This window comes from Ochotona curzoniae, unplaced genomic scaffold (assembly GCF_017591425.1).
Source record: "Ochotona curzoniae isolate NIBS_2020 unplaced genomic scaffold, NIBS_Ocur_1.0 contig_1071, whole genome shotgun sequence".
Classification (NCBI taxonomy): Eukaryota; Metazoa; Chordata; class Mammalia; order Lagomorpha; family Ochotonidae; genus Ochotona; species Ochotona curzoniae.
In genome coordinates this window covers 27,433,432-27,447,219 of record NW_024464939.1, presented here as the reverse complement: position 1 = coordinate 27,447,219, position 13,788 = coordinate 27,433,432, and the positions used below count along the sequence as shown (strand labels likewise).

Sequence of the window (13,788 nt, the reverse complement as noted above, 5' to 3'; positions counted from 1 at the left end):
CAAACCTCTAAAACCCTTTTTCACTAGCAATACATAGTCAAGAGGCTCAAATACAACTTCTGTATTTCCCAAGTTAACATTTTGTTTCACCTAAAGCAGTATAGGCCAGTTAGTTTCTATAAGTAAATAATAAATTGCTTTTCTCTTTCTTTTTTCTAAGAGTCCAGAGAGCTTTAATTTCTTTTACACTCATCATGCCATGGATTCAAAGGGCATGGGCTCCAGCAGTTCAGGCTCCTTCCTATTGGTTCTAATAAAGTGGGCTTCTCTGGGTGGGGCAGGCTGGGCTGTAGTTGCACTCAGGTACCTTTCGCTTTGACTTCCTCCTTTTTCTGATCAATTTCTTTCACTTATTCACTTGTTTCAGGAAGCTGTCTCAGCTCTTAGATTGTTTAATGTACTCAGTACATACATTTATTCCCTTGGCAAGAATCTTGCCCTTGTTTGTTTATAACAGTGACAACATAGACTCTTCGAGTTTTGACATGGTAACATTTATGGGACATCCCTTTTTGAGCAGTATACCTTTCTTGTAAATGTGCATAGATGTGGCCAAAGGAACAGTTCTGTGTTTTCTAAAAGGCTTGGAGAACATGAAATGGGTGCCTTACCTCTTTCCCTTTGTGTTTCTCATCTTGGCAAGTTACTGGAAGATGACAGCTCTGACCCAAAGCAAGTACTCTTCTTCATGTCTTTTTTTTTTATTATTTTATTTTCATAAGTCAATTGTTTATTTGTTTGTTTATTTGAAAGACAGAAAGAGAGAGATCCACTGGTTCACTTCCTCATGTCCTCACAGCTGGGGCTGGGCCAGGCCAAAGCCAAAAGCCTGGAACTCCATTCACATCTCCCACATGGGTGGTAGGCAGCCATTACCTGCTGTTTCTCCAAGGTGCCTATTAACACAAAGCTAAAATTGAAAGCAGAGCTCAGACTTGAACCCAGGTTCTCAGTATGTGTGGGGTGCCAAACATGGTTTAATGCTTTGCTGAATTCCTGCTCCTTAAAGTAGTTATTAAAAGCTAGATTACTTTGCTTCATTATATCCAAGATAGTTAGCCATAGGTAGGGCTAACTGTACATAGTTATAGTTTGGTAATGTATTTATAGTTTGAGAAGCCATACAAAAATTCTTTTTTTGTCAAGATTTATTTCAAGGCTACTAATGCCACTCCCAAAGAGACCAAGACTGTAATGTGCAATGGTTTTCCCAGATCTCAAGAATTTGGGAACTGTTCCAAATAATCACCTCTATTTTGTTATAAAATAATAGCTTTTTGAAAAAAAAAAGATTTGTTTATTTTTATTGGAAAGGCAGATCAGATTTCCTAGAGAAGAGACAGAAATACCTTCCATCCACTGATTCACTCCACAAATGGCTGCAGTGGCTGGAGCTGAGCTGATCAGAAGCTAGAATCCAGGAACTTCTTCCAGGTCTCCCATGCAAGTGCAGGGTCACAAGGACTTGGGCTATCCTCTGCTGCTTTCTCAGACCACAAGCAGGGAGCTGGATGGACTGTGGAGCAGCCGGGACATGGATCGGTGCCCTGTGGGATCCTGGTGCATGCAGGGCAAGGATTTAACCACTGAGCCATCATGCCAAGCCCAAATAGTCATAGCTTTTAAGATTCTTAGCTACATTCATACTCCTCAATGAAATATGTGTGGGATTTTTTTTCAGGTTTTTTTTTTTTTGCCTTTGCATTAATGAACAAAATTCCAATTTAGTATAAAGTGATCCATTCTGTAAGTTACTTCCTTACTTGAACATCTTTTTGCTCTTTGCAAAATAACTTGAGAGTTATGAGGGAGGATGGTCTGTAGAAGTTTGCTTCTCTCCTAGTTTTGTTTTCCCTCTTATTTTTATACAATATCTTATCTAGACCATTAAACACTGAGATTTTAGATCCTGTAGTTATGCTTTCTTAGCAGTGTGTTCCTTTTAATTCTCACAGAACACTCTAGCAAGATTACTTCAAAGGAGTTTGTCTTTGCTCTGTGTTTATATACAGGAGATAGTAGCTTTAAGCAACAACACAGAAAATACCTGCTGTGTTCCAGACTCAGTGCTAGGCACTGGAGGTGGGGGACAAGAAATAGGGAGAAAAAGACAGAGTGTACACTTGTGAGAACAGTGCAACTTTTCTGTGTGCCTTTTTGGGGGAGGGGGATGATTTTCACACCTAAGGATCATAACTCAAATATGTAAACCTAAATATTTTTCAGGTTATTCGAATCTTGATTTTTAGTTCCAGAGTGGTAAAAATATATTAAGTTGCTATTTTTTTTCTGAAAGGCAGAGAAGTAATTAAAAATGAAAAACTGCTGTAATTTTAAATTCAGAAGCAATAGTCATTTTTACTAGCCTTTCTCAAAAAACAAAATATTAGGACCATTAGTAAAAGAAATTACCTAATTTTGATAATCTCTGGTATCTGTTTCACAAGTGGATATAGATGACTTTTGCATCCTTTTGCTTTTTGACAAGCATTATATATCAAATCCAGAGAAAATTGATTGTATGGGAGAAGATTTATACAAATTAAATAAAGAACAATTTTCTGTTTTTCATAATAAAATGATTGCCTAAATAATTTCGTCTGATGGCTGTTGAAAGCTAGCTGCAGTTTATGATATAACTGATAAAATCTGTATCCTTGGCCTTCCAACAACCCTTCTACCAGCAGATGGTGGGCGTAAAGATGTCCTTCATCATTTATTTACAATGGGCTTTATTTATTCTAGTGTCAACAGCTGCCCCAGGGAGTGGGTTATTGAATTCAAATGTGAAGCTCTGGGTTATTTGCTTCCTTTCAAATTTGTCTTAGGAGCTTAGTTGCTAGGAGTCCATTCTGTGCTCTAATAATGATTCATGTATTGTGAAGCCATTCAGTAAATTGGGTTGTCAGGGATTGCCAGAAAGGGTTAGGGGTCTTGGTTGGCAAGGGGCAAGTTGGAGAAGCATGTGGGAGTGAGCAGCAGCGTGTGCTTCTGGTTGACTTGAGCAGTCGTTGTATTGTACGACTGGTGAACTTTTCCTGTGCCCTGATGGATTCCTTCCCTGCCAGCCCATAATGTATTTGAATATTTTGAAAATATTGAGGACATTGTGTGGAAGGAAACTGTCAACCTTTTTCTTCTGTTCATAGGCAGGGCAAGAGTCTTTCCGTTCCATCACAAGATCGTATTACAGAGGTGCAGCAGGGGCTTTACTAGTGTATGATATTACCAGGTGAGTGCTTGAACAGTTTGCAAGTTGGTCATCAATACAGAAAGTTTTTCCCAATACATATGGCTAACAGTAATAAAAGTAGAGCTTTCTTTATGTTGCTCTTGATACTTGTTTTTTAAAGCTCTGTATCTAAATTTAAATTAACTATGGAAATCTGTGATTGAATGTTTTTGTATTACAATAACTATCAGTTTGGTAATAATTATTAATTGGAATTTTTAAAAATATGGTTCCATTTAATTGAAATGTAATAAACCCAGATACTATGCTTGAAATATTTTTTATTATGTAAGTGGGTAAAGTGAAAAATGATTATCTGGAGTGAAATGTATATTAGAAATACTTTGAAAAAATAATTATTATCATTATATTTAGGAGAGATACATTCAACCACTTGACAACCTGGTTAGAAGATGCCCGCCAGCATTCTAATTCCAACATGGTCATAATGCTTATTGGAAATAAAAGGTAAAAAGGCTAATTTAAAACTTTTGCTGTGTGAATAATAAAGACTGGATTGTATCCGGTTATGCGACCACCTTTTTTATACATTTGTTCACAAATGTTGGCTTGTGAAATTAAAAATTATAAGATTTTTAAAATATAGATACTAAGTTTATTGGAAATTATTATTTGTTGCAGTTGTATTTGAAAGTACCTGGAAAAGCATATTTGCTTGTTCGGAATTTCCATAGATTTCCTAAATATGGGAAATTTTTCACTGATCTTAGAGAAAATTAAGATATAAAAATTCGTATTTTAAATCTTAAACAGAGAACTCATTTGGCTCCTAGAATAGATACTGTTTAAAGATAATGTTTAAAAATACTGTTTATAGAAAGATAAAATCATGCATCTCCACTGGTGAGTCTGTGAGAGCTTTAGTGAACTAACAAGCAGCAGTACACTACTGCTGCTTCAGAAAACTCAGGCTGCCACACATCCATAATCAGAGCAGATGTTGACGTTAATTTGCAGGTGGTTGCAGAACTGAACAGTATTCATAGGGTGACTGCTGCATTTCATAGAGCGTAGTCTGCCTTTCTCGAGGTTAGAATTGTTTATATTATTATCTGTTTCCCACAAGTTAGTGTCTGTGTCTACAATATTTGAAAATGTTTAGGATATGGTTGATGTGGTGCTTAAAGAGATATTATAATGCTAAATATTTAACTTGAAATTAATAACCTGAGCATTTACTTTAAGAAACTACAAAAATAACAACAAATTAAACCTAAGATAAGCAGGGGGAAAAAAAGAATATGATAAAGAGAAAAACAGTGATACCATAAGCTAGTTCTTAAGAAAATGACACACATAACCAATTCCAGGAATGAAAGACTCACTGAAGACTCTTTAGAAATGAAAAGGATACTCAAAGAACACTGTGACCAAACTAAGTGAGGGAGATACATGTCATGTTCATGGGAGAGAAAACCAAAGGTTTCTGAACGAGGGCAGTGACCTAGTCAGAGTGACAGATGACAGATGTTTCTCTTTTTTTTTTTCTTTTTTCTTTTTTTAAAGATTTATTTATTTATTGGAAAGTCAGATATACAGAGAGGAGGAGAGACAGAGAGGAAGCTCTTCCGTCCCATGATTCACTCCCCAAGTGACTGCAACGGCTGATGCTATGCTGATCCGAAGCCGGGAAACAGGAACTTCTTCCGGGTCTCCCATGCAGATGCAGGGTCCCAAGGCTTTGGGCTGTCCTCAACTGCTTTCCCAGGCCACAGGCAGGGAGCTGGATGGGAAGTGGAGCTGCCAGGATTAGAACCGCACCCATATGGGATCCTGGCACGTTCAAGGCGAGGACTTAAGCCGCTAGGCCATGCTGCCGGGCCCGACAAATGTTTCTTAATGTGACATTTTAAATTTTATAACATCAGAAATAGTCTAAAACAAAATTTTTAATGGTAAAGGATTGTAATATGAGCTATAAACAAAAAGAGGCATAAATTAGAATAGTTTAGGATGAAAGATGTATAAATAATGGAGCATCTTAACTGAGTGAGATACAGAGTGCCATGTCATAGACATAAATCACCTACAAGTCTAACAAAAATCCATAAAGCAGTGTGTGATATCTTCTAATATTTTCCCCTCAGTTTCTTTTTAACCTTCTGCATATATATATATATAACCTGCCAAAGTGACTTTACAGTTTACTGAGTCATGATGAAGTTGAAAAAAATGCTACCCTGAAAAAATTGGACACATGTACACACACATGCGTGCACACACAAAACCCAAGCATACTTCAAAATTGGTTGAAAAAGAGCAAAGATTATGCGCATTTTCTATAAACTTTTTTGAGAAGTTCTTATAAATTGCCAGTTGTAACATTGTAGTAATAAAAAAATTATAAATAGCATAGACAACTAAAAATACATTCACTCAATGAAATATAATGCCAGCAGTACAGAATTAAAAACAGTGTTGACCAAAATTGAGTTGTAGTTACATCTGAATTTTTTAAATCTTATAACAAAAAAGTTACTCTTTATAGTTACAAACACAAATATAAAAACATACATGAGAATGAAAACACTGAATTCAAGTAGTAGTTACTTTTGCAGTAAGAGAAGGAAGAATAGGATTAGGGACAAAATGGGATTCAACTGTGTATATATCAATTTTCTTAAATCTGAGCATTGGCAATTTTATGTTAAAGCTAGGTAGAAGTATATAAATAATATATCATTCTGCGTCCTTTTCTGTGTATGTATGATGGTAATAAATACTGTAGGGTCACAGAATTTTTCAGTTTTGCATAAAGAATAAATTGGGAATTAAAATAACAAAGTAATGATTTGATTAATGTTTCTTTAGACCAAAAACAGTTTCGTGTAGTTTCTGTATTTTGTGAGACTTATATTTTAATGGTATTCATAGAAAGTCAGTCTACCCAAGTACCAGAGGAAGCCAGTTGTAGTCCTGTTCATGTTATTTTGAGTAAAATAACTTACTTTGGCAGCCCGCTATACTCAAAGGCTAGAATCTCCTTTCAGGTTGCTGCTGGTTGTACCATTCTTGCACTCCTTAACTCAAATTTCTGCTATAATTATTGGTTCTAAACTCTTAATACTAAAATATATAGAGTAATGCAGTTATTTTATGTTAAAATTGAGAAAAATTGGGCCCAGCACAATAGCCTAGTGGCTAAAACCCTTGCCTTGCATGTGCCAGGATTCCATACGGGTGCTGGTTCATGTCCTGGATGCTCCACTTCCCATCCCCCTGTTTATGGGGAAAGCAAGACCTAAAGCCTTGGGAGCCTGCACCCACACGGGAGACCCAGAGGAAGCTCCTGGCTGCGGATGGCTCAGCTCTGGCCATTGTAGCTACTTGTGGGGTGGTGAGCCAGCCGACAGAAGATCTTTCTCTGTGTTTTCCTTCTCTCTGTAGATCTGCCTTGTTGATAAAACAAATACATAAATTTTTTTTAATTAAAAAAAATTAAAAAGTGTGATCAACTTTGAGTGGATTTCACATTTCAAATGGATCCCTCCATTTGTACCATGTTGGTTAATAACCTTGTCTTTTCTTACTCATATTTAGTGATTTAGAATCTAGAAGAGAAGTAAAAAAGGAAGAAGGTGAGGCCTTTGCACGAGAACATGGACTTATTTTCATGGAAACTTCGGCTAAGACTGCATCCAATGTAGAAGAGGTAAGTAAACTCTTAAATGTCCTTTATTATCTTGTTTAATAGAAATATTTTATACACATTAATATATATTTATGGGCATTGCTTCCATACTTTTTTTATTCTTTGATAGTCTTAAGATCATCATAAAGTAGGAAAACTTCTTGCCTTTATAATACCTTGTAACATTATCTTTACATTACATGAAATTATTCTTAAATTACAAGCTGAGCTTTTTTTGTAACCTAAAAGCTTTAACACATCATTGTATGTAATTGGTCTGAAATCTGTTTTATGTTGCATGGGAGAAGATTAAACAACACTGAAATCTAAAAATTTGTCAAGACATCAAACATTTATAGCTATAAATATATAGTAGAGGGCCTGGCATAGTAGCCCTATTCCCCTGCACATGCTGGGATCCCATATAGGCACCGGTTCTAATCCCAGCAGCCCTGCTTCCCATCCAACTCCCTTCTTGTGGCTTGGAAAAGCATTTTAGGACAGCCCAGGACTTTGGGACACTGCACCTGCGTGAGAGACCTGGAAGAGGTTCCTGGCTCCTGGCTTTGGATTAGCGCAGCTCTGGCCATTGCAGCCGCTTCAGGAGTGAATCAGTAGATATAAAGTCTTCTCTGTCTCTCCTCCTCTCTGTATATCTGACTTAACAATAAAAAACAAATCTTTTTTATATATATATTAGAATTGCCAGTGCCACAATCTAGTGCGCTCAGCATTTGCCCATGGTATTGGCATCTCATATGGGTGCCAATTCATGTCCCAGCTGCTCCATTTCCTGTCCAGCTGCTTGCTGATGACCTAGGAAGGCATCCATGTGTAAGACTAGGAATTCCTCGCTCCTATCCTCAAACCAGCCCTATTCCAGCCATCACAGCCATTTGGGGAGAGAGCCAGCAGAAGGAAGATCTCTGTCTCGCTGTGTCTCTCCTCTCTGTCTAACTCTGCTTTTCAGATAAAAATAAATCTTTAAAAATAGAGTGAGAAAGAATTTCTAGAAAATAATTGAAGAACTTCATTATACTGAGGATAACAGAGGATAGATTCCTAAGCAGTTGTCAGTAAACCTTTGACATTGTAAGAAATCAGTAAATATTTGTTAGGAATAATATTTGTAGCTTTTCTAATTACCCTGTAAACCTTAAAGTTAACTACAGTTGGTTCTGCAGCACTAGTATTTTCATTGAAGAATTCTTTCTTAATCAGCTTTTCTATGACTGTTCTTTCTTTTTTAATATTTTTATTTATTTGAAAGAGAGGCAGAGGAACAGAGATCTTCCACCTGCTGGGTCACACCAAAGCCAGTAGCCTGTAGATTTTTTCAGGCAGCATGAATGCAGGGCCCCGAGCACTTGGGCTACCCTCTGCTGCCTTCTCGGTGCATTAGCTGGAAACTGACTTGGAAGTGGAGCAACTGGATCTTGAACCAGCACCCATAAGGGATTCCAGCTTCACAGGAGGCTAAACCTGTTCTGCCATACCACCTTGCCCCCTGCGCTGGCCATGATTGTTCTAATGCATTTCCTACAGATACCACCTAATACTTGACCTATTTTGAACTGGATTTCAGCCATTGAAAATACATCCATATGAATTATTCACAGTGTTACTTTTTCTTGATTTTTAAGTACCATAAATCCACAACTGTTTGCATTTTAACAAAGATCCATGCTGTGAAGTCATATGGGATCAACTAATGGAAAGTCAGTTGATTCTAGATCTGTCTCTATTGCTTTGTGTTCATTTTTCTTAAAAAGTAACAGTTGGTATTTATTTACAAACCAAAAAATTACTCTTGTCATCTGATTAAACACCTGACTGAGATATATTTCATTAATGTTTTTGTAGAATTTTGTGATACTTATGTTTCTGGTTTAAAAAAAAATGTTGAAATTTTAATCTAGGAAGAAATTTTCCATGCTAATGAAAATTAGTGAAAATCTGCCTCAGAAATGACAAGGATTTTTTTGGCAAAGATTTTTTTTTTTAATTTGAAAATCAGCGATACAGAGAAGACAGAGAGATCTAGCATCCGCTGGTTCACTCCCCAGATGACTGCTTGCAACCAAAGCTGGGCCAGCCCAAACCAGGAGCTTCTTCTGGGTCTGCCATGTGGATGCAAAGTCCCAAGTCTTTGGGCTCTCTTCCAGTACTTTCCCAGACCATTAGCAGGGAGCTGGATTGGAAATGGAGCACCAGATACAAACTGGTACCCATATGGGATGCCGGTGCTGCTGGCTGAAGATCAGCTTGCTATACTCGTGGCTAGCTCCTCAAGCAGATTAAGCAATAATCTCATGTGACTTCATTTTTAAAGGATTTAGAGATGGACATTGCATGGTATAGTCCTCCATGAGATTTTACCTTAAAGTTAAAACTATTTCATGATAAAGTATTTTAAGAAAGTGAAGGATCACTATTTGACTCAATGAAGGTATAGATTTCATCTTAACCTCTTAGCATTACATAGCAATTGATTGAACATGAAAATAACCCAGGGATTTGTGCTCTGAGAAGATAGAATAGATTTACTCTTCTCATATTCCTCCTGCTGAGTAAAAATGAAACCCAGGCTATTATATGTATAAAACAAATAGAAGAAGTTTCTGAAAAGTGGAGAGAAAGCAAACTATAAACCTTGGTACTTAGCAGTGACAGAGTCATATTGCTCTGGTTTTATCTTTGTCTTATGTTCCACACTGGGTCATAAAAGAGACTGGCAGTCTAAATAGGCCAGTAAGCAAAGGGGAAAAACAAGGCTAACCTTGTGACACAGCTGGTCAAGCCACTGCTTACAACACCTGCATCCCATGTTGGAGAGCCAGTGCAATTTCTGGCCACTGTGCTTCTCATCCAGCTTCCTTTGAGCATGTCTGGAGCAGCAGCTGACAGCTCAAGTGTTTAGGCACTTGCTGCGCATGTGGGACACCCTGAAGGAGTTCTGGGCTCTGAATTTAATCTGGCCCAGCCCTGGGCATTGCAGGCATATGGGGAGTAAGTTAGCAAGTGGAAAACAGTGTGCTTACACATGCTTATGTGCTCTCTCTTTCCCTCCCTGCTTTTCAAGTAAATGAAAACAAAATAATAAATATTGAAAAAAAGTCCTAAAATAAACTTAAAACTAAAGGACCAGGAAAAGGGCAACTGATAAGAGACAGAAAAAGCTCTTAGATACAACCATTCTTCTGTAGCCAGATACCACAGTAAAGGATGTGGCAGTGCTTCCACCATTGCCATGCCCTAAAGGGATTCTCCTCCTTCACTTTGGAGTGACAAAATGGCACACCTGCCACCACAACCATTTCTGTGTTAAAGTGGTCTAAGCAAAGCCAGCAAAAGCAGAAGTGTAAGAACCTTATCTCACAAAATTACTCACAACACCCAGATTTCAATAGAAAAGTACTCATTATACTTGGAACCAAGAAGATTTCAGAAGGAATGGAGTAAAACGAATGCCATTAGTGAGAAGATAAATGTTAGACTTATGAGTATTTGGCTTAGCAATTAAAATGCCCATACATTTTTTTAAATTTTATTTTAACTTCTTTCTAAATTATTATCATCATTCTATGATACAATTCCAAAGGCCCAGGATTTTCCCCTACCTTCTCCCTAAGTTATCTCTCCCCCTACCCCACTGAGTTCCCCTATAGTATTACTATAGCATAGCTTTACATAAACAGTCACATGTTTATCATTGCAGCCATAGACAGTGGCAGAGAGTCCAGCATCGTATTGTCAAAATACAGCTAATAGTTTCTTTAGTAGTCCATCTTTGATCTGGAAGTAGAGATGCACACTGCACTGTATCCTCACATCTGGACATGCTGATTTACTCCCCATGTGCCTGCAGTGCCCACACATTCCTCTTAAATGAAAAGCTACAATATGAAATCAACAACAGGAAGAAAAATAGAAATTTACAACACCATGAATTTGTCAACAGGTTTTGATAATTCAACAGTCCTGAATTGCTGGCGATCCCACCACTCCAGTAACGATGAAATTTCTCCCAAATCCACTGGCTGCTATACTTCACCTTAGTGGCTACTGCCCAGATCTTCGCTGCCAACAATTGGCTGGGGTAGTTGATCAATTAGTTCTGTCCTCCATCCTCTGTCACGGTACCACGTGTCCTCTGGAGGCTGTGATGCACTGCCATATTCTCCATTTACATTTGGATATGCTGTCTTCTGCTCCGTCTGAACCACTGAGGAGGCCCAGCTGACATATCCCATACATCTTATATACATGCATAGATATCAGAGTGCCTGCCTCTTGCTCCTGAATACAGCTTCTGCTAATATGGGCTTTGGGAGTCAGCATTGATGGCTAAATTAATTGTATTTCTGCCATGCTAGAGAGAGACCCAGATTGAGTTCCTTGCTCCAAGGTTGGCCTCAAACTTGGCCCACAGTCACTGGTGTATATGGGGTAAACAAGTGGATGAGAGTTTGTCTGTCTTAATGTTCTCTCCTCTCTATTCTGCTTGTAAATTTGTTTTCTTTAATAGAATTCTCTGACAAAGACATGAAAGAAACAGCATAAATATTAACAAATAATTAGGAGTATACTTCAAACAAGTGAAAACAATGTCAGCAAATAATTAGAAAGTGTCAGTGAGAAAGGGGAGGGGATTGTGGTACATTGGATTAGTCAGCCAACCACTTAGGATACAGATCAGGTGTCAGAGTGCTAGTTCAAGTCCTGTCTGTTTTGCTTTAAGTCCTGCTTCTTGCCAATGCATCCTGTTCAGCAGCAGATGATTACTCAGTTTCCTGTGGCCCTGCCATTCATGAGATACTCAGATGGAACACTTGACTTTCACCTGGCCCAACCCCAGCTGCTGCAGACTTTTGGGGGGTGGACTGGAGAATAGAGTATCTCTGTTTCTTCCTCTCTCTGTCTCTTTCCCTTTTGTGTTAATAAATAAATGAATCCTTTGGGGGGGAGGGTAATGGGGTGTTAAATGACACTGAAAGAATACAAAATAAAAAGAACCAAAGAGAAATTGTAGAACTAAAAAATACAATAGTGAAAATAAACTTGGTGTACAAGCTCAACAACAGTGGGAAAAAACGAGAGAAATGATTAACTGGATAGTGGAGCAAGAGAAACTACTCAGTTAAACTATAAAGAGAAAATAGACGGAAAAGTCACCAAAAGATAACAGTAATGGGAAAATTTGGTGAATTTATTAAATGATAGGGCCAGTGTTGTAGCACAGCACGATAGGCCATCACTTGTATATCTACATCCGACATCGGAGTGCCAGTTCAAGTCCAATCTAGTGTCCTGCTAACTCATCCTGGGAAACAGGAGATTGCTTGGACCTGCTACCCGTGGGAAAAACTAGGTTGGCCTAGCAGTGCCACTTGCAGACATTGTAGGAAGGAACCAGCATACGGATATCTTGCTCTTTCTCTCTTCTCTCTCTCCCCCGACTCTCCCCAGTGCCTTTCAGACAGATGAAAATAGATATTTTAAAAAAATATTTACTCTCTTGAAAGCACATATTAAATAGATGAGAAAAATATACCAACTTACAGAAGATATTCACAAAATATACCCAATAATGCACTTGTTAGATTTAAAAACTTAAAACTGAGTAGCAAAAAAAAAATCAGAAAATGAGCCAAAGACATAAGCAGATATTTCATCAACGTGTGTACACAAGTGGCAGTTAAGCGCTTGTAAGAATATTCAGCATTACTAGCCACTGGGAAAATTGCAAATTGAAAACCTCAATGAAAGCACTGTACATCTATCAGAATTGCTAAAATGAAAAAAAATAGTAACAGCTGTAAATGCTGATGTAGATGTGGAGAAAGCTAGGTTACTCCTCCATTTCTGGTGATAAATTGACAACAGCCCTCTGAAAACATTTTGATATTTCTTTAAAGTGTAAACATGCATCTGTCACATGACCAGTCACACCCCTGAGCATTTATCCTAGAGAAGTGAAGATTCATATTCACACAGAAACCTTCACACTGATATTCTGGCAGTTTTATTCATAATAGCCAAACCTAGAAATAGCTCAGAGACATTGTCCTGATGAATGGCCTGCCCATACCATAGGATAGTACTGAACAATCAAATGGACAGAATACAGAAATGATGAAGCAACCTGGATGAATATACAGAGAGCTTTGCAACCTTTGGAGATGATTTTTACTCTCTAACCAAAGTTGTCATTTGTAGAGGTCGCAAACTATGATTTCATCTGTATAACTTCTCTGAGTTGCTTGTTAGAATGCACTCCTGTCCAAAGGTTCACTCCCCATATGCCCACAGCCATCAGGATGGGATCAGCCAAAACTGAGAAGGTAGGATTCAAGAGCTCAACTTAGGTCTCCCACTTAGGTGGCCGTGATCCAGTAAACTACTTAAGCAATCACCTGCTCTCACATGGTCTATATTAGCAGTAAGTTGGAGTCAGAGCCAGGGGTTGAACCAAGCACTCTAAAGACTCACTGCCAAGGTTAAAGGAGCCTATGGGGTAGGGAAAAAGTAGATGTAGTTCTAGAAACTACATGAGAGGAGCAGGTGTTTTGTGTAGTGGTTAAATGTTTTTTTGGGATACTTTTGCAACCCATTTCATTCAAGCCTGTAGTCAACTAGATTAAGTACCCATTCCCAAAAGCTATCTTTTTGAAGATTTAAAAATAGCCCAGAAATGATGTTTACATCTGTAATTTTTCTCCCATTTTTTTTTTCTTATATTTCCCCCCTACATGTAAGACTTATTTTTCTCAGTTATATCACCTCTAGGACATCTGAAGAGTTAGTAAGAGTGGTTGAAGGATTAATGATTAAACTTGGTATTTGCCAAACATTTGTCACCTTGTCAGCTATGTTTAATCATTAGCCATTTAATAAGGTCTTA

At 37.9% G+C, this 13,788-nt stretch overlaps 1 protein-coding gene across 2 annotated transcripts in view; it reads left to right on the top strand.

The window, feature by feature from the left end:
• The window catches only part of RAB2A (RAB2A, member RAS oncogene family), a 68,347-nt gene that overhangs the window by 40,091 nt on the left and 14,468 nt on the right, over positions 1-13,788 (top strand). For both annotated transcript variants that reach the window (XM_040995089.1, XM_040995081.1), the window contains 3 exons: positions 3,150-3,232; positions 3,608-3,700; positions 6,794-6,905. In XM_040995089.1, coding sequence (XP_040851023.1) covers positions 3,150-3,232; positions 3,608-3,700; positions 6,794-6,905 — 288 coding nt within the window. The remainder of the gene's footprint in view (positions 1-3,149; positions 3,233-3,607; positions 3,701-6,793; positions 6,906-13,788) is intronic.